Genomic DNA, 26,778 nt, shown 5'->3' with positions numbered 1-26,778 from the left:
TAAGTATGTCTTAACATATACACAATGTGGTTAATCTAAATTACAAATGAAATTGTGAGAACAACACAGTGTTAACATATGGCGGCTTTAAGATTATTTATCAGTGATTTTTTAGGAAGTGATTTATTCTAGAGTTGTTAGCTAGATTTTACTAAAATTTCTGTTAACACTTTTTTATTTCATGAGGTAAAAACGGTATAAAGCTAGTATATTAATGATCCGAAATAAAATGCCAACATAAATTCAAAGTTAAATAAAAAATAATTTCTATGGAATATATATAGGGCCTTCTTCAGTCCAAAACAACACTAACACGTTTTTATTTCCATGCAAGTTCTATATTCTGCATGTGACATAAATATATTTGATATCAAAAGTGATTTTCAGCAGTTTAACACTTCACTTCCGGGTTTCTTTTGCCACCTTGTGACTCACAACACCCGTTTACTCCCAGCAAAGTGGAGAAGGTGTTCGTTTTCCAATTACACAACACTTTGGTTATTTGATTTGCAAATCTCATACTCTGGTCGCAACACTAGTCAAATCAAACGCAGTCCAAATCCGAAACGTTAATTAGTATACGAGGTCTTCAATTTAATGTTTGTTAAAGAAAAGGAAAGTGTTTTATCAATTTTTTTTCTATTAATGTATACTTCTACTAGAGACATGTGTTGTATTAAGTCAGATGACCATTTAAGCCAATCAGGACACGAATCTTCAATAAGTCGTTTAAAAAGATTTTAGCCTATTTTATTTTGAGCAAACTTGGCAGTGCTACTGGCCAAAATTAAGTCTCTTGGCAAACCGTCCCAAATCATCTGCTATTTCAATCAAAGACATGGATTGATATATAAAACAACTAGAATAGGGATCTCTATTTACAATTTACTTTAATTGTACATGTTCGAGATATTACAATTTTCAAATGTTTTCATTTTTATGCATGAGCAGATTTTTGATAAGCATTTGAAATGTAGATTGATTGAACAACTAAGATTCCATCCCATATTGGTGATATCGTTGGAAAATATCAGAAATGTAAAAATTGATAGTGCAACCAGTATATATCTTTATCAATGAGATGGAAACATTTTAAATAGCATAATCCTCTCATTCTCCTATTCAAATGAATTTTGAAAACATAGTCATCATATTTTCAATGTCCTACAACAAACCAGTAAACAACTGTGGTATTGTATAGTCACAAATCTTATGTCATTAAGATAGTCGTAGTTGTCACATCATGAAACTTTTGTGTCAAGAACCAAAATATTCTTAAGACTAATAATAGCACTATGGTTATTTTCTGAATTGAAAAAAAAAAAATAGTTTTCGATCATGATCTTTATAAATGGATGCTATGAACGTGAAATGATACTGTTATCAATTATTCAACTACATGAGCATGCATTGAAAGTCTTTATTAGTATCACCAAACATGGTATAATTCCGAGAACTACATGAAGATTATCCCATGTTGGCCACTTAAACATGACAAATCTAACCATCATGCTGTCATAAGAATCATTAAATAGAGCAGGAGTCGAAAGGCAACTGAACTGAGTGGTCTTGCCTCTTGCTAGTCTCTTATGTAACTGAACTGAGTGGTCTTGCCGCTTGCTAGTCTCTTATGTAACTGAACTGAGTGGTCTTGCCTCTTGCTAGTCTCTGTTGTAACTGAACTGAGTGGTCTTGCCTCTTGCTTGTCACTGTTGTAACTGAACTGAGTAGTCTTGCCTCTTGCTTGTCTCTGTTGTAACTGAACTGAGTGGTCTTGCCTCTTGCTAGTCTCTTATGTAATTCTCCTCAACAGATGAGATGTCACAGCTAACAGCTATAAGTAAATATCTCCATCACAATTTGGACTTGCATCATGTATTCCTAATGAAAGAATGTTCGTGAATTAAGAGTCACATAGATGTATCCTGACAATAGCTTCAGAGATAACTAAGTTCATGACCATGTGATCAGTGAGAACAAATCCCATTCTCCGCTACATCAGTCTGAGCCAGATTCGGAGTCTGTTTCGTCTGACCCTGATCCTTTCCCTGAGGACGGTGGAGATGGGAGGATCTCTTCATCTGATGGAAGCTGAAATGATAACACAAGTTAAAATTTACAAAACATACACTAAAAGCATTAGCATTTCCATTCTGGGGACACAAGTTTGGGTTTCTTGCTGTGGTCCTTCATTTCTACTATTCAGTACAATCTAATTAAAATTAGACTTGTAATTTTGCTCTACTATGATCCACTTCAATATGCTCAAATACAAGATCTAACAACTCCCCATTCATGGTCAACTCAGCATGACCACCTACCTAGTATTGGAACATCTCGTAACATACTTTATATAGCTAGTAGTCGTTTATACTTCCGAAAAATTACAGCAGAACACTAAAGATTTCATAGGCAAAATGCTGATTGGCTAACCAAAAGGGTCATGCTGAGGTGACCATTAACGGAGAGTTGTTAGATCTTGTACTGGAGTGTAGAGCATTGTAGTGGGGCGGAATTACAAGTCTGACTTTAATTAGATTGCTACTGATTTGATAATTTATTAGCAATTTTGTCAGTTTTCAAAACATCATGTCCTAAAGAGGCCATATGCAAAGTTTCATGCTTTCTTCAAACTTTGAACGATTTTTATGCCTAGCTGCTCCATTATTTTGAGAAAATAAAATAATCTTTACCTCTCCTACACTACTTTCTTTGTCCTCTTCACTCTCTTCTTTCTTTACTTCTTCTTTCTCCTTCCTCTTTGCTTTCTTTTTTAGAGGTTTATCCTCATCAGACGAGCTGGAGCTTGAGATGAATTCCTTACTCTTATAAGATTCCCCTGCACCTGCCCTGCTCTCGGTGACTTTTTTAGATGGACTCTTTGACGAAACCGGAGACTTTTTGGATCTGATCAGGAGAGAAAGTCCATGAAAGTTGCTACTCCATGAAAATTAACAATTATCCTTTACATAAGTATTCACTTAAATTTCAGTATTAAAATCCCTGTAAAATTTGCTTTAATTATAAATCAAACAATTTTCATGAACACACAGCTGTAAATAAATGTAGTAAATACTGATATTTCTTGACATATATCTCTAAACTCAATTCATTTTTGGTATGGCTTTGGTCACTAAGGGGAAATTAAATAGGAAAACAATATTTTTTTTTTAGTTTAACCAGGACAATTACCAAGACATTAATGTTCAACTTAAATACACGAAAAACACAAATAATATCGCAACTTGAAAATTAACTGACAAATCTTATCATTCACCTTTTTTTGGACTTTTTCTCTCCCTCACTGTCACTATCACCATCATCACTTCCTTTTTCTTTCTTTGGTTTTTTGTTATACTCTTCCATTGCTGCAAGATATTCCTCTTTGGCCTTTGCAGCCTTCCCTTCCCATTCCTACAACACCAAATCTTGATATTTAATGCAATCTTTATTTCATTAATAGTTTTCCTACAATGCACTATAAGCATATAATTAGGTCAATCATAAAAAGTTAATTTAAAGTGAAGACAAAAGTATACAAAATTAGGTTGAAATCCATCAATAGATGAGATCAGGAAAATTCAAAGTACATGAAATACATAGTAAAATCATGAAGTGTACTTTTGTCCATATTCTGTTACTCAATGAAATGCACATACCGATTTGTCCTTCATTTCCTTCCAGAGTTCTCCAGCCTTTTTGGACAGCTCTGTCATAGATAGACTAGGATTATCAGACTTAATCTGCTCTCTGTTGGTGTTAAACCAGATCATGTACCCAGACATAGGTCGTTTTGGCTTGTCAGGATCTTTGTTCTTGCTCTTTTGTTTCCTTTTCACCTTCTTCTGTCCTGGCTCTTTCTACAAAAAGAGAACAGTTGTCAAAGAATTAAAAAAATTATGATACTCCTTAAAATATTGAAGAAGCTGGTTTTCTGACACCAAGAGCTCAGATGTTTTGCTGACTAAGACTTTTGAAAAGGTATAAGTTGAGACAATACTGATAGTGCAATCATTTTTATATAGTAAAACCTGTCATAGTGGCCATCTCTGTATACAGACCACCATCTTAAAATGACCACTTTTCTATGGTCCAAAATGACCAATTTCAACAGAATTCAACTTGTGACAGTATACAGACCACCTAGCACTCAATACAATTTTTACTGCCCTGTCTTTATAAACAGATTTGACTGTATAATTAATTATTTACAGATAAAAATATTGTTATTATATTTTAAGTTCAGATGTTTCTGAAGCTGGTAAAACCATTGGATAATTAAGGTATGATGTTTGGCTTACCGTATTCGACCTAATAAGCACCTTTCCCCCTTTTGAGGCCTCAATTTCAACTGCCCGGGCATAAGACCAAAACTATCAAAATTGTATAAGTTTGCAGTAACTTCGTTTTATTAAGCACCTTTGCATTTTTTTTCAATTTTTCAAATGCCCCGGGCGCTTATTGGGTCAAATACAGTAGTTTTTTGTTTTGTTTTTTTTGTTTTAATTACATTGAAGTAACAATGTTTTTCAAATAGGCATTGTGACACAATATATGAATATAAAGTATCAATTCCTTATTCTTAGAAGATATACGTACAACTGTCTTAGCAGTACGAGCTTTCTTCTTTTCCCTCTCCTTCCGTTTTTCTTCTCGTTTAGCTTCAGCTTCTGGCCCACTACCGAAATCATCCTCTTCAGACTCGGATGTGGTAGGAGGGTTACTGTCATATCTGTAAAACATTTATGTGATGAGTATTAACTCATTCACCCCTGGCTACACATCTGAACTCTTCTACTTTAACACACTGGAGCAGTTTATAATGACTTTTCAGGGGTAGTAAGTTAAATCAAAGTGTTGAGAACAAACTTGGTCTCCTTGTAGAATTAAGACAATACCCCTATAAATAGCCTTATCAATTATTATTTAAAAAAAAATTATTATTTAAAAAAACCATTAATATGTAAATGATCCTGAGCTGATGGAAAATTCATTGTCTCAGACCTTTTCATTTTAGGTATTATGTTTGTCCTTGTGAGACTTCATTTTAACCATTACATTACTATATTGCTCTGTTTGTGCATAAAATAATATCCCATGTGATCCAAGATATTACAAACTTCGGCTGTATCTCCTATATATATATAGACATCACTGTTGAGCACATACTGTCTTTACTTTCCTGTCATGGAATAGGGGATGCACATGTGCTACTTATGTCTGCTCTGTCCTGTTCTGTCCCATCCCGTCGTATCTTATGGAGGCCCTTCCAGAATTCTAGTTTCTTGTTTCCTTATTCTCTGACAATCTGTTTACTGAGTTTTAATTAAAGGTCTTTATCTAGCTCAGTAACATATTTATTCAGAGACTTGTCTCAGCATGTTTCAAAATTATATGTGTACAATAATCTATAGTAAAGCTTATTACTCACTCTTCTGCCACTTCACTTCCACTGTCTCCAGGGTTGAAAGACTCGTCTGAAAAACAAAACATGGAAAATTGGCTGACTACACTCATCTTAGAATTGTCGTTACTGAAATATTCATAGTCATTGATTTTTACAATTGTTCATGGCGATATGGCACAGACCAATCGTCAACGAAACACAGACCAATCAGGCTGTTGATTATTTGTCACTGGATTTGTAGCGAAATATTTCAGAGATAAATACATGATTTGTGAAAATAGATCAGAACATTTGAATTCAATAACTTCTTACAGATATTCTATCCCCATCAACAGATCCAGTATCTGTCCTTTACAGTCATCATCATTTAGGGTGATCGGGTGGTGTAGTGGTTAATCCACTCGCCTTTCACCTAGCCGGCCGGGGTTCGATCCCCGGCAAGGACATGAAAAGGTTAGGGGTCACCTGCCCGATCACGTGGGTTTTCTCCATGCACTCCGGTTTCCTCCCACAACTAAGATCCCTCGCGCGCTTACATCCGGGCCATCGAGAGTGATTTGCATAAGTTGTATAACTTGTATACAACTTGTATAACTTATAACTTGTAATCGATGTAAAATAAATAAAGTTCATATATATTTCATCATCATTGCTATATCTAGGTCTAACTTCACCCGAGTTGTCTGTATCATTATCCACGTTGTTGCCGTATCTATATCTAACCTTACCTGAGCTGTCTGTATCATCATCCTCATCGTCGCTGTATCTATCCTTCCCTTCAGCCTTCATCCTCTCCAGATAGGCATCATGATCACCGTCATCATCGTCACTGTCATTCATGTCGTCGGCATAGTTGGCACTCTGTTTTTGGTCCTATCAACAAAAACAGTTTTTTTTTTCTTCTTAAAAGCATTGTCATTAGATATTAAGATTTTCTGGGTTTTTGTTTTTTTTTTTTACTTTATTGTCAGACTATTTATTTCTAATTCTACAATAGTAGTGTGGTCACAGAAATGATAATGATTGATTTGATATTGATTAATTTCCTGATCACTTTAGTCTTACATAAACAAATCAAAACATCTTTATGATAGTGTCTTAGAAGTTAAAACGTTGTGATAATCCTGAAAATAAATTCTTTTTTTTTTATTCTTCTTCAGTTGAACCTAATTTTACTTTCTCTCTGTTTTCTATATCAAATGATCAACTTGTGTTCTTTGTATGTTCAGTTCTGTAAATGAACGACTTTTTAGTGTGGTCAATACATACCAGTTTTCCTCCGATGTTCTTTACTCTGAGCTTCTTATTACTGACAAAATCATACAGCTTTCCATATTCATCCCTGTTAGGCACAGATACACAAAGTTTATCCTATCTGATAGTTACACAGTGAATCCTGTTACAGTTAGGCACAGATACACAAAGTTTATCCTATCTGATAGTTACACAGTGAATCCTGTTACAGTTAGGCACACATACACAAAGTTTATCCTATCTGATAGTTACACAGTGAATCCTGTCTAAGAAACCAACATTTTATAAAGACCACCTGTATAAATATATAAGGTCCCAAAAGGATTTTAACACAATAATGGTGTATGAAGACCACTTTGTCTCTGTGCCTTTGATGGTTGTTCTAGGCAGGTTTGATTGTAATTTTGGTGTTCATTATAGATATAGACTGGATTATCAAACCTATAAATCAACTTAGGGCTCACTCTCTGGGACCACAACGACCAATTAGTTTATTGACCTATTTCACAACGATTCAAGAAAACTAAAAAATGTTTTTTTTCTCTTGATTATTACAATATCTCAACAGAAAAAGTTTTCTACTTTGTTACAATTTCAATTTATCAAGGTTTTATCAACAATAGCACAAAAACCTGTGTCTACTAAAATACACATCCACTTACAGATCGGACCATTAAAATCCTAAGCAATTCCTCCCACCACGTGATTTTGCACAATGTGTTGTCACCATGAAAGGATTGCGACCTCAAATCTGCAGAGTTAAACCGACGCTGTGACCACACAACATTTTAAGGATTTTGATGGTCCGATCTGTACATGTAATATTAAAGATTTCTCAATTGTAAATAAATTCTTTCTTTCATTATCTGTTATCATCTTACATTAGTTATTTTAAGAATAATTTATAAACTCATATTTCAATATAACTTACTTTTCAATACCAACATAAGTATGCATGGTGCCAGACTTTGTTTCCACGTCAAAATCAAATGACCTTGTACTGCCTGCACTTCTGGCAAAGTTAACACTGGACACCTCGTCAAAACGAATGTGCATGGGAGGTTTGTGGATAAAAATGAAGCCTCTCTCCAGTGGGTATAGGAATCCAGTGGCAGCCTTGTAGGAACAACTAATGGCATTGGTGCCTGAACTCCTGTAATACAAATTGTCAATCAGTTACATTTTAAGTGATTAAAAGTTTATAGAAAAAATTGATATCATTGGTGCCTGAACTCATGTACCGTAAAAGCATATGTAAACAAGTAGTTTTCCAAATGTGAGCTATTAGCTATTATTAATATATATACTGCAAGAAAACTTTATTTAGGGATATTTTTTTTTAACTTCTTTTACATTTGTAATGTCAATTAATAAACTAAAACTTTGACAGTCTTTGGACACAAGACCTGATATTATAATTTTAAATCTAGATCTGAAGCCGTTCATTTTAATATGTATTTTTTCCAAAATGTTTCTTTTTATAGTAAATTTTGACAGAATATTAAGTTTACCCGACAAATGTTCCTGGGACGGTGATTTTTCTGTTAGTTACAGCCTTGAACACACGACTGATGACCTCGTACTCTAGACCAGACATCTCGCGCTGTAATTTACCCTCGTATTTGGTCTCAAAGTCCTCACTGGAAACAAAACAACATGTATACAAGTTAATTCATTTATGCCAGAAGATGCATTCTAATTCAAATGCTGGAACAGTTCATTACAACTTTTCAGGGGTAAATTGAGTTAAGAATACAACAAGAAATCCTTTACAAATATAAGCTGATGTATACTTTCAGTGTTTTTTTTAGGCCGAATCTACCGCCGAACTTCGGCTGTTTCCCCTAGCTCAAAAGTAGCATATTTTCCCAAAATAAAATCGTATTTTCCCAAAATAAAATCGTATTTTCCCAATTGAGTTGTCTGTCGTTTATTGATAGCAGTTGTCTTGTCCCAGTGTTTTTTGTCTCAAAAGATGCCGTAATAAATTCAGAAAACATCGTAGAACTTCCGTGTTTACTGTTATCTGACTGCAAAGCGCGCTGATGATTGATCGTTATCGCCAATGCGTTTTACTTCCGGTATTTCGTTCAGGGTCACTCTTGAGTTTGAATCGCATTATCTGTAGACGTATTTGTCAAGCGTCTATAGGATTGTGAACGCAGGTACGAGTCAAGGGTGAAAATGTCGCATAATTCAAAATATTACAACAAACGGCTCAACAAAAAAGATGCCAGGGGTCTGACAAGGATAAATGACCTTTGGAATTTGAAAAATTCGACACAACAAACTGAATTACTAGTAGAAGAATCTCCATCTCCTGTTCAACAGGCTGACCAGTCCAGTGTTGGGAATGAGCTCAATAACGATCATGACGTGGATCCTCAGCCGATCCAATCACCCAGTAAAAAGATCAAAATAAGTCCAGTGGTCACTGTCAGTACAGATTGTGCTGATGTCCATTTTTATTTTTGTCTTTGCAGGAAGAATGAGAAGTTGAAACTTCAAGACATACAACACCGCTTCATGACGGACCAAGTTTTACAACAATGTTTCCCCTCTGTCAAGCAACTATATGAGCTAGCAATGCTCATCCCACCATCCACTGCTGTTGTGGAAAGAGGTTTCTCTCTGATGAACAATATTCTGACACCAAAGAGAAACCGACTTTCACAACGGCAGCTGGAGGGTGTGATGAGGATCTGCCACACTGAAGTAAAACTTCAATCTACAGATCTGGAGAAGTTGGTTGATGACTTCAAAGGACTGAAAAAAAGAAAACGGGACATGTGAATTCTATACAAATTTACTGTCTAAAAGACGATTGAATATGTATTGTTGTGATATGTATTGTTGAAAATAACACCGATTTGATGTAAACAATAGTCTCAAACCTGAGATTTAGAGACATTTCAGACTGTGATTTTTCACAAACCTTTACGAAAACAAAATTGTCTGTAATTTTCATTTCGCAGCCATACAGTACTGTATTGTACCTTTGTAAAGTCAAAGCAAAGGCTGGTACATCATAATAAAACTGAATTGTTGATTTTGTGTGTTTTTTCTGTGATTTTGTAATGTTTCATATTTTCCCAATTTCCCCCACATGCCGATCATATTTTCCCAATCAAAAAGGCACAGGCTGTTGTTGAAAAAGAGTTAAAAAAACACTGACTTTCTTGAACTTATCAACTTGTCAGAATTACTCAAATGATTGGCCTTTTCAGAGCTTGAATGTATAATTATGGAAATTAAAGCGTCATTTCATAATTCGCGGTATAACAGAATTCCTCATTATTATGCACGCTCTAAAGTGAAGGTTAAGATACAGAGAGATACCAAATTAATGTGTGCTGTGTATGGTATGTCCCAACATCTGGTGATTGCGACATCAAAACATCACGTCAAAATACAACATCACCATTACTGGAAGGTGTGACTTATGGACAGTAATTGTACTTAATTAACTAGCCTTGTTTTGTTAACTCCAAACCGACCTATTTAACAACAGAGAATAACAGGAAGACTTCTATAATAGGGCTAAAATAAGATTTTTACAGAGAAATTATCACTTATAAATCATTTGATACCAAATTCAATAAGAGAAACAGATCCCTTCTGTACTGAATTTAATAACATCAGTAGCATCCATACAAGACTTACTCTGATTGTCCTAATTCTAACGTCATCTCGTCGTCCTTTTGGAAGAGAAGGATGATGAAGGGATATCTTGTCTGTCCCTGCTTGATAGGAGGATCCAAACTCACCTGTTTAAATTAAGTTTATACCTTTCAATTAAAACATTGGTGTAAAAAAAAAACAATGGTTTAGAGATATGATGAGTAGCTTATTATACATGTTATTTATACATGTTATCAAAAACAGTTTTAAATATTCAAATGTGAAGCGTAGAAACTTTCATCTTTACTTATTCATGTGTAATCAAGTTTCTTACTTCTTTCAGTACATGTATATATATATAAATATATATATATACATACAGCCATTAAATGATTTATAATTGTGAACTTCAAAACTTGGCAAAGAATATTTTATAACATTAAAATAAATCCATCTTCAAATAACACTTATTTAGATGTTTGAATATGGGACTTTTACCAACCTAAGTAACTTAAAATAAGCACAAAATAATCAAAGTTAAGCAGTGATTTCTAAGCTCAAGTTCAAATGCTTTTTTTAATTTAATATTATTATATTTAAATTAATTTTCCTTGTTAATCACAAGGCAAATTGAAAGCACTCACTTTTTTTCCCTCTCTTTTATTCACCTTTATTTAAATTTTTGTATAATCTGTGCCACTCACCACAAAGAACATCTGCCTCCCATCTTTGTGAGGTAACAGGAACAACCGTAAAACTGACGTGTAAGGAATTTTGTAGTCAAATGTTTTACCGTGAAGTTGTAGGAAAGACGGATAGATCTTGAAGTCATATCGACCTCTGAAAAGAAACATTAATCATTGGATAAGACTGAACAAAAATCAGTGATCAGAATTGAATTTTTTTTTTTAATTTCATCAACGAAGACTTATAAATTATATCATTGCAATTCTTTATCATCATCAAAATATGACAAATTTTCCAATCTGTTATTTATTGATTGAACTCTTAAATTTCAATTAATGAGTACACCCTTCATACAATAAGTATGATGGTTGTGTATTATTGCAGTTACAGTTGCTTTGGTAACCATTCTAAACATTTTGTCAATTTTGTCCATTTTTTTTCCAAGTACCTTTTTTCATCATTATGATGTACCTTTTGTGTTTTCATGCATATTCTCAGAAAATATTAAGCTTGTTCAAAATTGCACTCTATTTTTTCTTAGAAAAAACAACTTAAAATTCATTAGCCAAACTTAACAAAATTTCAAATTTATTTTTGCATAATTCTGGATGGTTACCATGGGCATGGCAACTAAAAACTGCAAAATCAGAAGACTTACATTAAAAAGGATCAGTAAAAGACGTACTAAATATTTCAGATACATCAACTTAATTTCTTCACATTTATTCTTGAAAACTGATGGATTTTTGAGCCAAATAATATATTAGGCCCAAATCATAAATAGTCCGCAGAAACCCTTTGAACTAATGATATGGCAGGTTCACGGCTTCCTCCAAGGTCCAAGTGCTACGATCACTGTTGTTATATATACCTTTGGAATATTTCATAGCAAAGCTGAAGGCTCTGTGTGTGATCACAGATGAGAAGGTAGTTTGGTCCTTTGATGGACATCAAAAGAATTGAATAACAGTATACTGTGGTTGAAGTTGGGTGTTGCTCTCTGTGTAATTTTAAAGAAAGTCTTTGAATGTATGTAATTGGTTTAGTATTTTTTCCTGATCATGAACTGCCTTCTGTTTTCCTATGAAATATACCTGAGTTGGATGTTTCATACAATTGGTAGTAACCCCTTGAATATCGAGGACGGGTTAACTGCAAAAAATACTATACCTTGGTGTGAGACAGTGTATTTCTGTGAAAACTGCAATAGTTTCTCCAGTGGCTTGGATAATGTCTGCTTTGTCAAGAACATTTTCATAAAATTCCTGTCAGAGAAAATACAACAGAAAACTTGTATCAGTATTACTTAATGTATATAATTTTCTAGGGCTGAAACGATTAGTCGAATAATCGGAGGCGATTAGATTAATGAAGCTAATTGCTGATAATCGATTAAAGATTTTATTAATCGTTAATCGTAACATGCATAGCCAGTGCATTGTAAGCTGACTAAACACGTTGACAGATCATGGATTTCTGAGTAATTCATTCCGACTGGAGTTTCATCTCTTTATGTACATGTTTTGAACTCAACAGAGCATATATGATGTGAGAAATACTTGTTAAATTACGTCTCTGTGGAAGTTAAAGTCATTAATCAATGAAAAAGTGGATGTCATGAGAAAGCTTGCAACACGCTGTTCGCCAATTTTCACTAGCGATCGACTCCATGTTGTTATGTCACGGAGGCCTAATCGCCGCCGGAACGCTCGGGAGCGGAAGGAGCAGTAATCTTGAACATTTAAATTTTACTATTGCATGTGTTTATCATATAAAAAGATTGTTTTTGTTCATATTCTAATTGAATATAAGAGTTGTTGATTTTTTTTTTTTTTTTTTTGATCACGGAAATAAAAAAGTTCATTGACGAAAATTTGGTCATGTCGCTTCGTGGTGATCCAAATTTGGTTGATTAGTCGTACGTGTGAAGGTCACGTCAAAAGAGCGGGTTAGCAGACTTGATTTAAACGATGTTATTGTTACGGAAGACGATACAGGAACGGAATTCAGAGCTTATTTGGGATAAAATAATACGTTTGTTTTGTCAATAAATCTATTCTTATTTGTTGGTAAGCTTATATTATATAAGGCATGTCCTCTGTCATATTATACGGTAGGTGTTATTATTAGTTGATAACAAAACATGGCGGACGTTTTCAGTAGTCAGTAGTGAAAAAATATAGTTGCCTTCAATTCAAACGATTAATCGATTAGTAATCGATTACATGTGACCGAATAATCGAATACAAAAATTACTAATCGTTTCAGCCCTATAATTTTCTAAATATATCATTCATCTAAATCTCAGGTGTTTATATCATGAAGAATTTAGCTTAGAAGGGTAATGCTATTGACAGTATCTATTGTATATATGTCATAGACATAAATGATTTGTTTAAACTAAGCCTGTAAATTTTCAGAACTTTCAACAAGGTATCATAAATTGTTGATTCACTAGTTATACAACAGACATCACGAAATTTGCTGGTCCGAGGGACATATCTGACAAAATTTGACTTGGACCGCCTATTTTAAAATCTAGTCCAGACCCACCGTCCGGTAATTATAGAGTACGGAAGTCAGTAGAAACAAGGACATAGTCATTCAGATCCCCCGCCAATGGAGATATCAAAGCTGAAGTAAATTTGATAGTGGAGACTTATGTGCATGAAAAAAACCCAGGAAAAAGGAAGTTGAGCTAAAGAAAGATGGAGTATAATTCAAGTAGAGCAGGGCTGCAATTGTTGAATCAGGTATACAGCCTTGACATTTATATTAGACTATATACACAAAGATGGGTGGAGTTTTGCAAAGTAACATTTACCATTTACCATGATATTTTGAGCAATGTTTCCATGGTAACGGAAAAAGTGCAAAAAATGAAAACCTAAAAATAGCAAAAGGTACAACTAGACCATAAAAAGAATGTGTCTATGAAGTTTTGTGGAAATATCTCTGCTGGTTTTAGAGTTATGCTCCAGAAATGAACCTGCTACAAAAATATGATATTTTCAGCAATGTTTCTATGGTTACAGAAAAAAGCACAAAAATTGAAAACCTAAAAATAGCAAAAGGCACTACTAGACCATAAGAACAATGTGTCTATGAAGTTTCATGGAAATATCTCTGCTGGTTTTAGAGTTGTACTCCGGAAACGATTCTTACACAAAAATCTGCCATTTTCAGCAATGTTTCCATGGTTACAGAAAAAAGTACAAAAAGTGAAAACCTTAAAATAGAAAAAGGCACTACTAGACCATAAGACTAATGTGCCTATGGAGTTCCGTGCATATACCTCAACCGGTTTTCCAGTTATGCTGCAGAAACGAACCTGGTACAAAAATATGATATTTTCAGCAATGTTTCCATGGTTACAGAAAAAGTGCAAAAAATGAAAACCTAAAAATAGCAAAAGGCACTACTAGACCATAAGAACAATGTGTCTATGAAGTTTCATGGAAATATCTCTGCTGGTTTTAGAGTTATGCTCCGGAAACCATTCGTACGGACGGACGGACGGAACCCATTTGTATATCCCTCGCCAACTTCGTTGGGCGGGGGATAATTACATCATCTCTGAAGTATTATGCAGGTAGCGAACCTGGCAAAAACAGCAGCCAGGACAATTATAGCAGGAAGTTATGTTTACTTCAAAAATTCATATTAACATTCGTTCTGGCAAAATCTTGTTCAGTCCAGCTTACTCACAGTCCTTGCCGGTCCGAATGTCAAGCCATTTTTTTTTAACTTTCGCGATGTCTATACAATTTTCTGTATCTGTGTTATTTTCAATACAATTTGCCATTACAATAATTTGTGATCAAGGACTATAACTGGCAACAGTGTATTCATTTATACATTTATTAAATTATTCGCGATACAATAAATAAATGTTGGGACTCTTTTGCAAAATTACGTTAAAATTAATATCTCACAGAAAATAGTTGGTTGACAGTCTATTGGTCTGTCTATCAGTAAGAGAATGTATTGTTTACCTGTACGGGGTCTTTGTTTTCTGTGTTCTCGCCTTTTTCAGCATTTGTCGCGGTTGGTTGCCCAGGAATATGGAATCTCAGCTCCATAAGTGACACAGCAGCATCATCGTTCTGGTGGAATTCTAATGTTACTTCACTCTTAGATGTTGTTGAATGTGATACATTGTTCAGTGGGACTTCAAATGCAAGCTTGTTGTCAACTTCGAAATTCATGGAGTTTCCTGGAACAATTGAATGTCATGATTTACAAAACTTTCATAGGAAAGTCTTCAGATTTTTTTAAAACATTGACTGCTGACTTATTAAATTTTTCTACAGCTAATTATATGAAGTTACCTTAGGAGAAGAATTAATTGAAGAAATATTATTGTTTTTTTTTTTAATCCTAGCTTCAAATGTCAATGTTTATGAGAGTTTACTTGAATAAAAATATTGTTTAAACTTTAAGCATTACCTTCTTCACACAATAAAGGCTCCTGTAAAGTAATTTACCTGTGAAATTTGCAAGTCCCCAATTCCATCCTTTCACTGACAAATCTTGTTTTTCCAAAGTTGTTTGATAATATTTTGATACAAAATTAGACAGTTTGTCAAAATCCTGTACAAAAATAAAATTTCAAGAAATGAAGACCATTCAATATATTCCTTAAATCCCTCAAAATTACTTAAGTCTTTTAATTACTTTGTTAAAACAGGTGGCTGTAAATACCAAGATGCTATCTTGCTGATTACAAAACTGAGAAATAATTTTTAATAACAATTATTCATAACCAAACCTTAAGTTTAATCATATAGAATTCCAGTGATTTTTCTCCTTATATAAATGGGGTCGGTAAACGACCCCATTCCCAATGCCAAACACCCCTATTTTTTTCCCGATTACAATGAAAAATTACCAAATCAAATTGCTGAAAAACAAAAATCTGCTCCTTTTGCGATTAAAAATTCCCAATTTGTTAAAAAACTGTTTTCCCAAAATACCATGAAAAAACACTGAATTCAGAATGTAATATCTAACAGCAATAGGAATTAGATCGACCTCCATACTTACTGTTTCTTTGAATCCATCATATCTGTGGATGATCCCAGTATCTAGCATAAACTTTAAACAATATCCTCTCGCTCGTTTTAACCAATAGACTTTGTCTACATCTGTGCTCTGATACTGATCAACTTTTCCAGTTTTAATGTTTTTAAAACTAACACTAGTGCTCTGTAACTTCAGCTTGCCCGCATTCTGAAAATATATATTTGCAAATTGAATATGGATTAAATGACAAAATTAAGAAAAATATTTAATAGCTTTTTTTCTTTGTACAAGGACGTATATGAGAAGGATAAGTCACACTGGGTTTTGGGGAAGTCCAAGGCAGGCGCTTTTGTGTTTGTGCACTGACCGTGACGTTGGGCGACGACTGATTTTCCTTTGATATCCGCCGGCGCAGCCTTTGATGTAGCTTGCGGGTGCAAGAGTTACCGTCTTACTTTCTGAAGCGGTGTCGTCATTTCATGAGCTGTCGATTTTTTTAACGAAAATTTAAGACATATCCTCTAAATATTCCGTCTTTAAAGCAAGTAATAAACGTTGTGAAATTTAATAAACTTTACAATGGTGTTTTGTTTGACTCGATAAGACAAGTATTTGTTGAGAAAAACTGTTTTTATTCCCAGTTCATAGGCGTCTCGCGTGGTGTTTAGTAATGTAAAGAGACAGACACGAATCCTTCTCACTTATAAATCCTTGCTTTGTAGGAGAACAGGGAAAATACACGATTCCGGTCGAGTGCCTCAACCAGGAATCGAACCCGGGTCTCCAATGTGAAAAAAAGACAGCTCTGCTGACTGATTCAAAGAAGCATGCTCTTTCAAGTGAAAATTGTGTTATTTTTCATTCAAGAAGTTATATTAATCGGCCAACATACATATTCAACAATTTACTTCATTCTTACCTTTGCATAGCGACAATGAATTGACATAAAATCATGGGGTGTAAGGAGAGTTTTTTATCCAGCTTATGAAGTCTAACCTTTCCAATGTGTTGGTATTACCTTTCAGTGTTCATAATGTCGAGATTGATCATTCAAATGCTTGAATTAAACTGCGGAGTTCATCATTATTTCAGTATTGATGTATACACAGCCGGATTTATCAACAGTAAAGATCAAGAAAAATAACATTACCAGAGCTCCTCTGACTTCTTGTACGACGTCGGAATATTCTTGGATGTCACTCATCTTAAATATTGTCAATATATCACATAAAAACAAACCAGAAACAACGTTTCACGAGTCTACATATCTACACATGTGGCTGATGTTAGCAGATCATTTTCTCGTGTTGTCTTCCGCGCGGCACGAACGAAAACTTCCGGTTTCAAATTCGAAAATATAATCCTACAAGAAAACTTATTAAATATGTCGTACATAAGACTGAGAATAAAATTAGCAAACAACACAGCTATTTTCTTATTACGAAATAGTAAATTAATACAATATTATCTTGGAACTTAGCTTTATTGTGTTCCTATTTACACGCACCTGTTTTTAGGAAATGATACAGACTCCCGTACGGTTCACGTAGACAAGAAATATGGCGGGAAATTGTATTGTGAATGAAATTAATTCTTACATGCTTTTAATCGTCTTGGCTACAAAATGAACGGCATGTATGTTTCATCAGAGTTTGTCAAATATAATTGTTTGAATTATAGCGACTGTCATTATCGAGTATGCTTATACTATATTCTCGGTGTCCGAAACGGAAGTGGACGATTGTGTATTCGCATTACGTCACGGTTACCTTTCCTTGTCACTTCCTGTCGCAGTTCTGTCACCTGCAAGCGAGACAACCTAGATGATCTCGTGTCTATTGTTATCCAGGTAAGTCCCGAGAATGCGGAAGTTTTTAATACAGTGTAATAAATAAGCAGAATAATAGAAAATCTGTTTATATACCGCACACAAAATATAAACACTCCCGTTAAAAAGCTTTGACTGGAGACATGGGGGGATAATCGGGTGTTAGTCAACACGAGCCCACTTGATCCGACCCGGCCTCTTACTCTCTTGACAAAAACTGTGTTTTTGCCCAACAGATCAACGCGATTTTAAAATTCCCAATGTGTTAACGTGGGAATAATTAATTTTAATGTTTAAAATAAAAATAAATAATATGTGCTTGGTGTTCTATAATTTCTAATGCAATATTTGTATAACGTTAGTGACCTGCATGCAGAAAAATAAATGGCATTCTAACTTCTAGTTCTAAGGCAATTTTATAATTCATAATATTTTCATAAAATGATGTATGTTGTAAGTCTTGTGAAACATAACTGTATGCCCGGGTGTATGTTTTAAGTCCTGTATTTTATAGGTCTGGGTGTATGTTGTAAGCCCTGCTATAAGGTCTGGGTGCATATTGTAAGTCCTGTTATAGGTCTGGGTGTAAGTTGTAAGCCCTGCTATAAGGTCTGGGTGCATATTGTAAGTCCTGTTATAGGTCTGGGTGTAAGTTGTAAGTCCTGCTATAGACCTGGGTGTGTGTTGTAAGTCCTGTTATAGACCTGGGTGTATGTTGTAAGTCCTGTTATAGACCTGGGTGTAAGTTGTAAGTCCTGTTATAGACTTGTATGTATGTTGTAAGTCATGTTATAGACCTGGGTGTCCTGTTATAGACCTGGGTGTATGTTGTAAGTCCTGTTATAGACCTGGGTGTAAGTTGTAAGTCCTGTTATAGACTTGTATGTATGTTGTAAGTCATGTTATAGACCTGGGTGTATGTTGTAAGTCCTGCTATAGGTCTGGGTATATGTTGTAAGTCCTGTTATAGACCTGGGTGTATGTTGTAATTACCCTGTTATAGACCTGGGTGTATATGTTCTGTAAGTCACCTGTTATAGACCTGGGTGTATGTTGTAAGTCCTGTTATAGACCTGGGTGTATGTTGAATCTGTTATAGACCTGGGTGTATATTGTAAATCCCGTTATAGACCTGGGTGTATGTTGTACACCCTGTTATAGACCTGGGTGTATGTTGTAAGTCCTGTTATAGACCTGGGTGTATGTCGTAAGTCCTGTTATAGGTCTTGGTGTATGTTACAATATGTCCTTTTATAGGTCTGGGTGTTTATTGTTAGTCCTTTGATAGTCTTAGATGTAAGTTCTAGGTTTCTGTTTGATGCTATACTGCCAAGGTATTTGTTTTATTGATCTGAAGTCTAATGCTTTAGAGATCCTGAATCACCTGTCTGCATGTGATGGGTGTTGTTTATTCGGATGCTAACATGCAATTTTAATGAACGTACCAGAAAGCGTTTGTAATTCTTTCTTTTTACACACTCATAAAAAGACAGTTAACATTACAGCTGTAAAGGTTTTTCTCTTTTTAAATAAAACAACATTTTAGCAATTAAATTTATTAAGCATAGTCTTGAACTTTGTATATTACTTTACAGTAGGATTAAGAGCCTGAGGTACCTTAATTGAATTTGCTCAATCTGTATATATATGTATGTATTTTAGATTAATAAGAGTTTCACATGGCTTTATAAACCACACTTCTTGATTTTGATTGAATTGTTTTTTTAATTTAAGAAAAATTGTTGGCAACACATCATGAAATGTTATAAACCATACTTAGATATTTTTTTTTATTCTTAGGGAAAGGCATAAATGTTTAATGCTGTTTTTATACTACATATGTAATATGTAACTTGAAATTTTTGATATAAATTTGATTAGCACATCTGAATTATTTGCGCTGACAAGAGCAACATAAAACTATTTTTACTGTGCATTTTAAGATACTATACTGACAGCTGGCCACCACAGTTTCTCAGTTAAATTCCATTACTAGATTATCCCCCTCCCCCTGTTTAAAAATAGAATCAAGCATTTAGACAAACATATCTTTTTAACTTAAGCCAAATTTTAGTTAAATGATTCTGAAATTTTAAAGACTGAATTTTGATGAGTCTAGTTACTATATATATACATTAGAATGACTGAGATGACCTACTTGTTCTGGGTGAATTGCTGTGGCTTATAAATCTAGAGTAGTTCTTTAGGTTTGTAAAAGAACTAGGCACATCTTTTTAATAATTCAATACCCTACCATGCTATTATCAATATAGGCCCGCATGATATACTTTTCTTTATATCTACTGATAGGCTGAGTTAAGGCTTAGGCTGAGTGAAGGTGTTGTATCTCCTTATATCTACTGGTAGGCAGAGTGAAGGTGTTGTATCCTGGATTTTCTTGATTTTCCTACGTATATAAAGATATTTTGATCTGATTGTATACTGTAGACATCTGTCACATGGCCTATTAATTCTATCTATAAATACATATAAACAAGCTCTATGTATAACAGGTATCTGTAGAGTGTTGATATAGTTGTCTCACAGTAAGATCATATACCAGATAATCATTCATTACTTAGAAAAAATGAAAGATTTTTTCTTTAATTGAAATCAATGACAGATTAGTTTGATGTTTTAAAAAAGTGTACAAGGATGTATATGATTCAATACCAATTTAAAGCTACTGTATGTAATGTGTTGAACGTTCCACCTGAGGTCATAAAAGAGTTCACTATAACTGGAATTTTATGATCCTCTATTCTGAGTTTCAAAGTAGGGGGAGATAATCTTGTGGTAACGTTTAGTTAAATTAATCCTAATGACTGATCAGTACCAGTCAACTAGCTAGGTAGCCATCAAGAGTGTTGCTGATTTTAAAAAAATCTTCATAGAGTTATAATTTGTAACTGATCATTTTCAAATATATATAGCATAGGATTAAGTTTTTAGGGAGATTTCAAGTGAATGTTTTAACAATTATAAATGTACACAATATCCAATAGGCACTCGTATCAGCTTTCTTAAAACATTTGCCAAAGTGTAAAAGTAATTGATAAAGTTTACCCTATGGTTTTTACATCCGATCAGAACAACTTTAGATTTTGATGTTATGAGGTTGGTTATTTGGAAGCTTTTAGATAACCCTAACATACTTCTGTAGTTAGTGTTGAAATGTAACAGGTAATATTTTACAGGTAACGTTTTATTCATGTTCATAATCACTGTTTACCTCCTTAAGACCGCTAAGTACAACACTGACCAGAGGTTGGAACTACGATACCACTTATTTACTCTTACACATTATCAGAAGTATATATACCTGGTACACCTTTTCACTCGACTGTCAATTACTATTTTGGATTTGTTGGTTTGTTACACTGATTTCTGTATATTTTTGCATCTACTTTTTATTATCTAATTGTTCTTGAAATTGGTAAGTTGAAACCTATGGACATTTTGAAATGATTATATCTTTCTTTTATTACTTTATTTGGCATAGGTAAACAAAAAGAAAACTCCAGAAAGATGAATTCTTTAGAACTAACGTCCTGTTATCAGTTCATGTGTGTTGTGGTTCATTTTCTTGGTCGACAGGAGGATCCTAATGAATACAAAACCCTCTTAAAAACGTAGTAGAATCATGGGGGGGGGTGTGGAAACAACAAAAAAGCCAGCAGCACAAGATAAACCTCGAATATACCATTCAGTACCTAACTCAGGAGTTGCATCTCTTTATTTGATGAGTTTATTTGGCATAGTTATTACTCATAGTTAAACAAAAATAATATTGTTTTTACATCTATTCCATTATGATATTTGGGGGCCGCGGTGGCCAAATGGTTTAGATGTCATGGCATATGACCACAAGCCCTAGTCCACCTCTGGGACGCGGGTTCGAATCCCAAGTGGGGCAGTTGCTAGGTAATGACCATTGGTCAGTGGTTGTTCTCCAGGCTCTCTGGCTTTCCTCCAACAACAAACCAGGCATGTCCTTACATGACCCTGGCTGTTAATCGGACGTTAAACTAACTAGACCCATTATGATAACTCCCGCCATCCCATTGATTTTTAATGAAGTTAATAGATTTTGTTAAAGTATCAGTTTTCTTGAAGAATATCGGCAAATATTTTCTGGTTATCCACATTTTCTTCATTTGTTCAATCATCATAAACACAATGAAAAAAGAAGTAAAATGAAATCTGTAACTGTGAAATAATATAAAACTTGATAAGCAATTACTACAGCATGTCCCATAATTCTTATTACGCTTTAAAAATGCTAATTACCCTTTGATTAAATAACAAGAAAATACAGCAATTAAAATTGCAATTTTCTGTGGATTTTGGTTTTAATCCAACAGGAAAGGATTTCTCTCATTTCTCTATCCCCTGGTATTATATTGTTCAACATATTTTCTTTGAAGAAACCTTTCACTATTGGCACATGTGTATTATCACTTGCTTTTTATCTTACTTCAAGCATAATAGGTAAGGCAAAAAAAAATGTATGTTTCAGGTACGCCTACACACCTAAGCTTAGTTTTTACTCTCTGCAAAATAAAAAGGGGAATATGTTATTTATAGTGTTTACAACTTTTATTTTACACTTGCTTAAGTATCAAGATAAGTTAAACCACAATAATGAGGTGTAAAAGACTTCTAGCTTGCCTATAGACTGGAATATATTATGTAGTAGTAATTAAGTATTAAAAAAAAAAAAATGAATCCCTTCCACCTTTCCTACTTTTTCAGTCATGTAACCTGAAACATATACATATGTTTTTGGCCTTATTCATGAAAGAAAAAAAAAAAAAAAATCAATGACGATATCATAGTTTTCTTTTTTATTTTTTAATCCACAGATGACTCGATTGGATAATTAAACAAGACAAGAATGACTGTTGTGTTTTCCTAATTGAGGATTTGTCAGGTAAGCTGAAATAGCATGAACACATCTAAGATATAACTCAAAAGAGCTTTAATCTACGTAGATCTATAAACAAAAATAAACATGTATGAGTATTTTGAATTTTTTTTTCTTATATTTTTCCCATTGTAATTACACAAAGTCGGAGTGATGTACATGTTTTGCTTATATATAAACCTAAATAGCTTGTGTTAAGTGTTTCTGTTTAACGACTATTTCAGTGACATTTATAGTTTATACCTTACCGGTATATATAAACACCAAACTCGAATAGCATGTTCCCCAGTATTTATTACGCATGCTACTGAAACATTATTTAATTTACAACCTAATTTACATATGGCTGCCGATATAATCTGTATTCCTTTTGCAGACAAATTATTTGCACAGCATAAAACCCATTTCACTACCTACAAAGATATTGTGATAATTAATGTTTCCCAAATGTATTTATTTATTGAATTGTTCAATTTCCTATTTTATTGTGTATATATTTATGCGTCTTTTCTGAATATTTGATTTAAGCTGGTGACACTATATATATATATCTGGGTGTATGTAATCATACAATCATTTAAGGTTTGTGCACCGTCTATTTTCCGAGGAGAAGACGATACACACCAAACCATATAGCTGCTGCATGTACCTGTGATTGCAGTGCAGATTCGTAATTGCAGCTATTAATTGTACAATTTTTTTTTTACTACCCAGGAATTTTGTGACATGTCATATCATAAAAACTAACTATTACAGATTGTTCGCATTGAAAAGGAGTGATTGTTATATGGTTATGAAGGAATTTGGGATTTAAATACAAGTGAACACGACATCAGGATTCAGTAGAAAATTTCTGTCTGCCTAAAGAATAGATAAAGTGCATTTTATTTGTGGATTAACCCTACCGTGTAATTGTAGCACAGTATACTTGTGTGTGATGAAACGAAGGAATTCTCGGATGTAGGTACGCCTGAATGATATTGGATTAAGCTCTATCTATTCTGTTGGATATGTGTGGATGTGATACATTTTAAAGGAGAATTCTTTTACTATTGTTGATGTTGTAACAGAATTTACAGAATAAACACAGGCTGAAATTTCTACAAAAGGACAATTATACCTCTGTAAACGTCATTGGTTGTATTTTCTACAAAAGTACAATTATATCCCTGTAAATGCTATAGGTAAGGTGATATGACATTTGTGTTGACAATAGTCTGTATATCCTTTACTGATTGAGAAGCAGTACTGTAAAGACAATATGACTTCATCTACATCCTCCATCGATGACCTTTTGGATTTAGACTTTGGTACACCTGTGGCTGCCGATAACAGTCAGAGGTCTGCAGGTACAATAGAAGTGGTGGCTAGGTCAGACCCACAACCTACCTCTGCTACACTGCTATTGGATTTTGGTGCCCCTACTACAGAGTCAAGCACTGACGATCACCAGACAATCACAAAGAATGATGATTTCTGTCTGTTTGCGATGGATGATGTCGCTGGTCAAGGATCTAACACACTGACCACCAACAAGTCGGCTATAACACCAACATCTCCCTGGGAACCACTGGACGTTGTGCCTGGTCTGGTTGACCCGACACGGTCGTCACGACAGAGTAAATGCAGTGTTGGTTCCCTGAATGACGAGGATACGCTGCTGTTTGATCCCCTCGCTCCCTCGTCACCTTTCGTTCCTCCACAGGTATTCCTACACAATGCATGTGCATTTCTGGTCCTTTGGTGATCAATGTGGCTTGGGCTATCCTTTATGTTTCTGGATGTGGATATTGTACATATGTAAAATGTTTAATGTTTTTTATTCTCTTTATTTTTTGGTGGCAGGTTTCACATCTTCTGTAGTAATTGGGATGTATTTTAGTTGTTCTTTTTATAGAGATGAAAAATCCATCTGAAACAAATGTAATTTCTATACATGTACAGTCAAACCTGTGTATTAAGACCACCCAAGTGACAAGAGAAAAGTGTTTTTTTTACAGCCAAGTCATCTTAAATACAAAGGTCAAATTGTGTTATAAATGTCCAGTTGAGACCCTACCAAAGTAGTCTTTTATATTTAGATTTAAGCATGTGGTCTTTATACAGAGGTGGTCTTTATACAGAGGTAGTCACTAAGACAGGTTTTACTGTACATGTTATATGTCTACCATAAGGGTCTATTTTCGGGTATATTTTCACCCATGTTTTAGAAAGCTTATTGTGCTTCTTCTGTGATTGTAGAATTATTTCTAACTTTCTATTATTATTTCTTTTCTAAACAAATTAATTATATCGGACTTGTTGCCGAAAAGCTATAAATTGTACATTGTACTGGTAACCTGCTGATCAGGTATCATACGGCTAACATTGAATATTGCACCATGTAACGGGGAAAGTAACCAGGAATACACAATATACTAGGCCCATGTGACTACAGGTAAAAGCTTTTTATGTGTTGTTTTGCCCTAATCCTGCAGACAGGTGGAGATATCTGCTATGCACCTACAGATGCCAACCGTATACACTGTAATATAACAAAATATATGTGCAAACAGGATTTTAGCCGCTTGAGGAATGTAAGGCAAACCGCAAGTCTATGTTATGATCAATGTTTTCTACACAAATAATTTGTCATACTTAGTCTGAAGTCTGAAACAGAAAACAAAATTTCTATTTTACCTGCCTGCACTAGCAATGCATCGACCTTATCTTATATTGTCTGGTGTTATCAAACCGTGGAAGGATTAAAGCCTAACTGATTTTCAGTATGTAGAATTCTGTTTAGAATAAAATAAGCCTTTTCTTCTCATTACTGAGACGTATCAAAATAATTTTGTTAATATATTTTGAAGTAGAAAGTGAGAGATGACTACAGGGACATGATTCTTTCTCTTTTCAGAGGATTTCCCCTGATTGAACAATATTAAACATTAGGGGGAGGGTTTCATCGTATTAGTCAAGAGATTTCCTCCATTTGCTTACTAAGTGTAGGGGAGGGGGAGGGATTCCTCTCATTTAAAGTCTAATGATTACCTCCCTTTGGTGGTAATATCAATCACATTCCTGTGACTTACTTATATATATATAGTTACATGATAAACCAAACCTTTCAAAATAACTTACTGGCAATATGACATTTATTGTAAATTTCTATTGTTCTATTCTTAATGATAGTACATATCATCATGATAATACATGCACACTTTATTGATACTTATTCATACTGTAGAAGGTTTAGACTTGGTTGATCATCGGTGACCAGGTAGCTCAATCTTTAGATCACACAACTAGTTGTCGAAGGTCCGGGGTTCGAGTCCTGGTCTGACCGCTACATTTTCTCCTATTCTGTAACAGAAGGATAATATTTTTGGATAAATATAGCTATCAATATTCACACACCTGTCTGGATTAGTTATTTGATATTAGTCATCCGACAACTCATTCATAAACATTTGGATCAAATAGATCTAACACTTTGGTGGTCACATAACCATTAACACCAGACAGAATCAGATGTAGGTGTTGTGTATATACAGTACAGACAGCTGTATATAGGTGTGAAATGTATTAAGGTAGGTCGGTATAGGTTTATATACACAGGTATACATACATGTCTACTATATGTAATACACTTTGTAATCCTGTTGACTTTTAATATTAACTTTCAATGTCTCTAACTTAATAGGAATCATCACATAATAGACATGTAGTACACATATTCTTTATACTGCTGTAGATTGTGGTGTACTGTTCAAACCTGTTTACAATATATACACATCTGTTATTAGCTGTTATGTAATTTACCCATGCAGTGCATTCCATTATTCTATTGAACATACATTGAGGTATATTTTTTTCTTTATTTCCCATATGGGGAATGCAGTACTTCCTTTAATTAACCTCTTTTCATTTTGGGGAAAACAACACATTTTAATTGTCTAGCCATCATGCAATATTTATACCCTAATCAAAGCAATGGACACGTCCTTTTGCCCAGTCTCCAAATCTGATTCTGCGAGGTGAATTTTT

The 26,778-nt window shown here is 34.2% G+C and overlaps 2 protein-coding genes and 1 long non-coding RNA gene across 7 annotated transcripts in view; 1 reads left to right on the top strand and 2 right to left on the bottom strand.

The window, feature by feature from the left end:
• Positions 1-873: 873 nt before the first annotated feature.
• On the bottom strand, positions 874-17,321 carry LOC138331919 (FACT complex subunit SSRP1-like). Its single transcript, XM_069279786.1, has 17 exons — positions 17,145-17,321; positions 16,016-16,201; positions 15,457-15,562; positions 14,965-15,185; positions 12,140-12,234; positions 10,987-11,122; positions 10,325-10,428; positions 8,173-8,301; positions 7,593-7,814; positions 6,677-6,749; positions 6,136-6,280; positions 5,432-5,477; positions 4,600-4,732; positions 3,660-3,860; positions 3,278-3,414; positions 2,694-2,907; positions 874-2,091 (listed from the first exon to the last, which is right to left on the bottom strand). Exons 1-17 carry the CDS (start codon positions 17,196-17,198, stop codon positions 1,999-2,001), a joined length of 2,295 nt encoding a protein of 764 aa, XP_069135887.1. The 5' UTR covers positions 17,199-17,321; the 3' UTR covers positions 874-1,998.
• Positions 17,322-17,749: 428 nt separating this feature from the next.
• LOC138331918 (nucleolar and coiled-body phosphoprotein 1-like) overlaps positions 17,750-26,778 on the top strand; it is a 73,583-nt gene continuing 64,554 nt past the window's right edge. For 2 of the 5 annotated variants that reach the window (XM_069279780.1, XM_069279779.1), the window contains exons 1-3: positions 17,751-17,843; positions 22,688-22,755; positions 23,506-24,454. In XM_069279780.1, the coding sequence (XP_069135881.1) occupies positions 24,011-24,454 (444 nt within the window). In that variant the 5' untranslated portion in view covers positions 17,751-17,843; positions 22,688-22,755; positions 23,506-24,010. Of the gene's footprint in view, positions 17,844-22,687; positions 22,756-23,505; positions 24,455-26,222; positions 26,322-26,778 lie in introns of those variants that run through there. The other 3 variants (XM_069279781.1, XM_069279782.1, XM_069279783.1) reach the window with 3 other exon arrangements.
• Positions 22,848-26,205, bottom strand: LOC138331920 (uncharacterized). Its single transcript, XR_011209749.1, has 2 exons — positions 25,974-26,205; positions 22,848-24,661 (listed from the first exon to the last, which is right to left on the bottom strand). It is a non-coding gene; the product is annotated as an uncharacterized lncRNA (long non-coding RNA).

The sequence above is a fragment of the Argopecten irradians genome, chromosome 9 (assembly GCF_041381155.1).
Source record: "Argopecten irradians isolate NY chromosome 9, Ai_NY, whole genome shotgun sequence".
In the NCBI taxonomy this organism is placed as follows: Eukaryota; Metazoa; Mollusca; class Bivalvia; order Pectinida; family Pectinidae; genus Argopecten; species Argopecten irradians.
The sequence above is the reverse complement of the archived record's forward strand: the minus strand, read 5'-3'. Positions and strand labels throughout refer to the sequence as shown.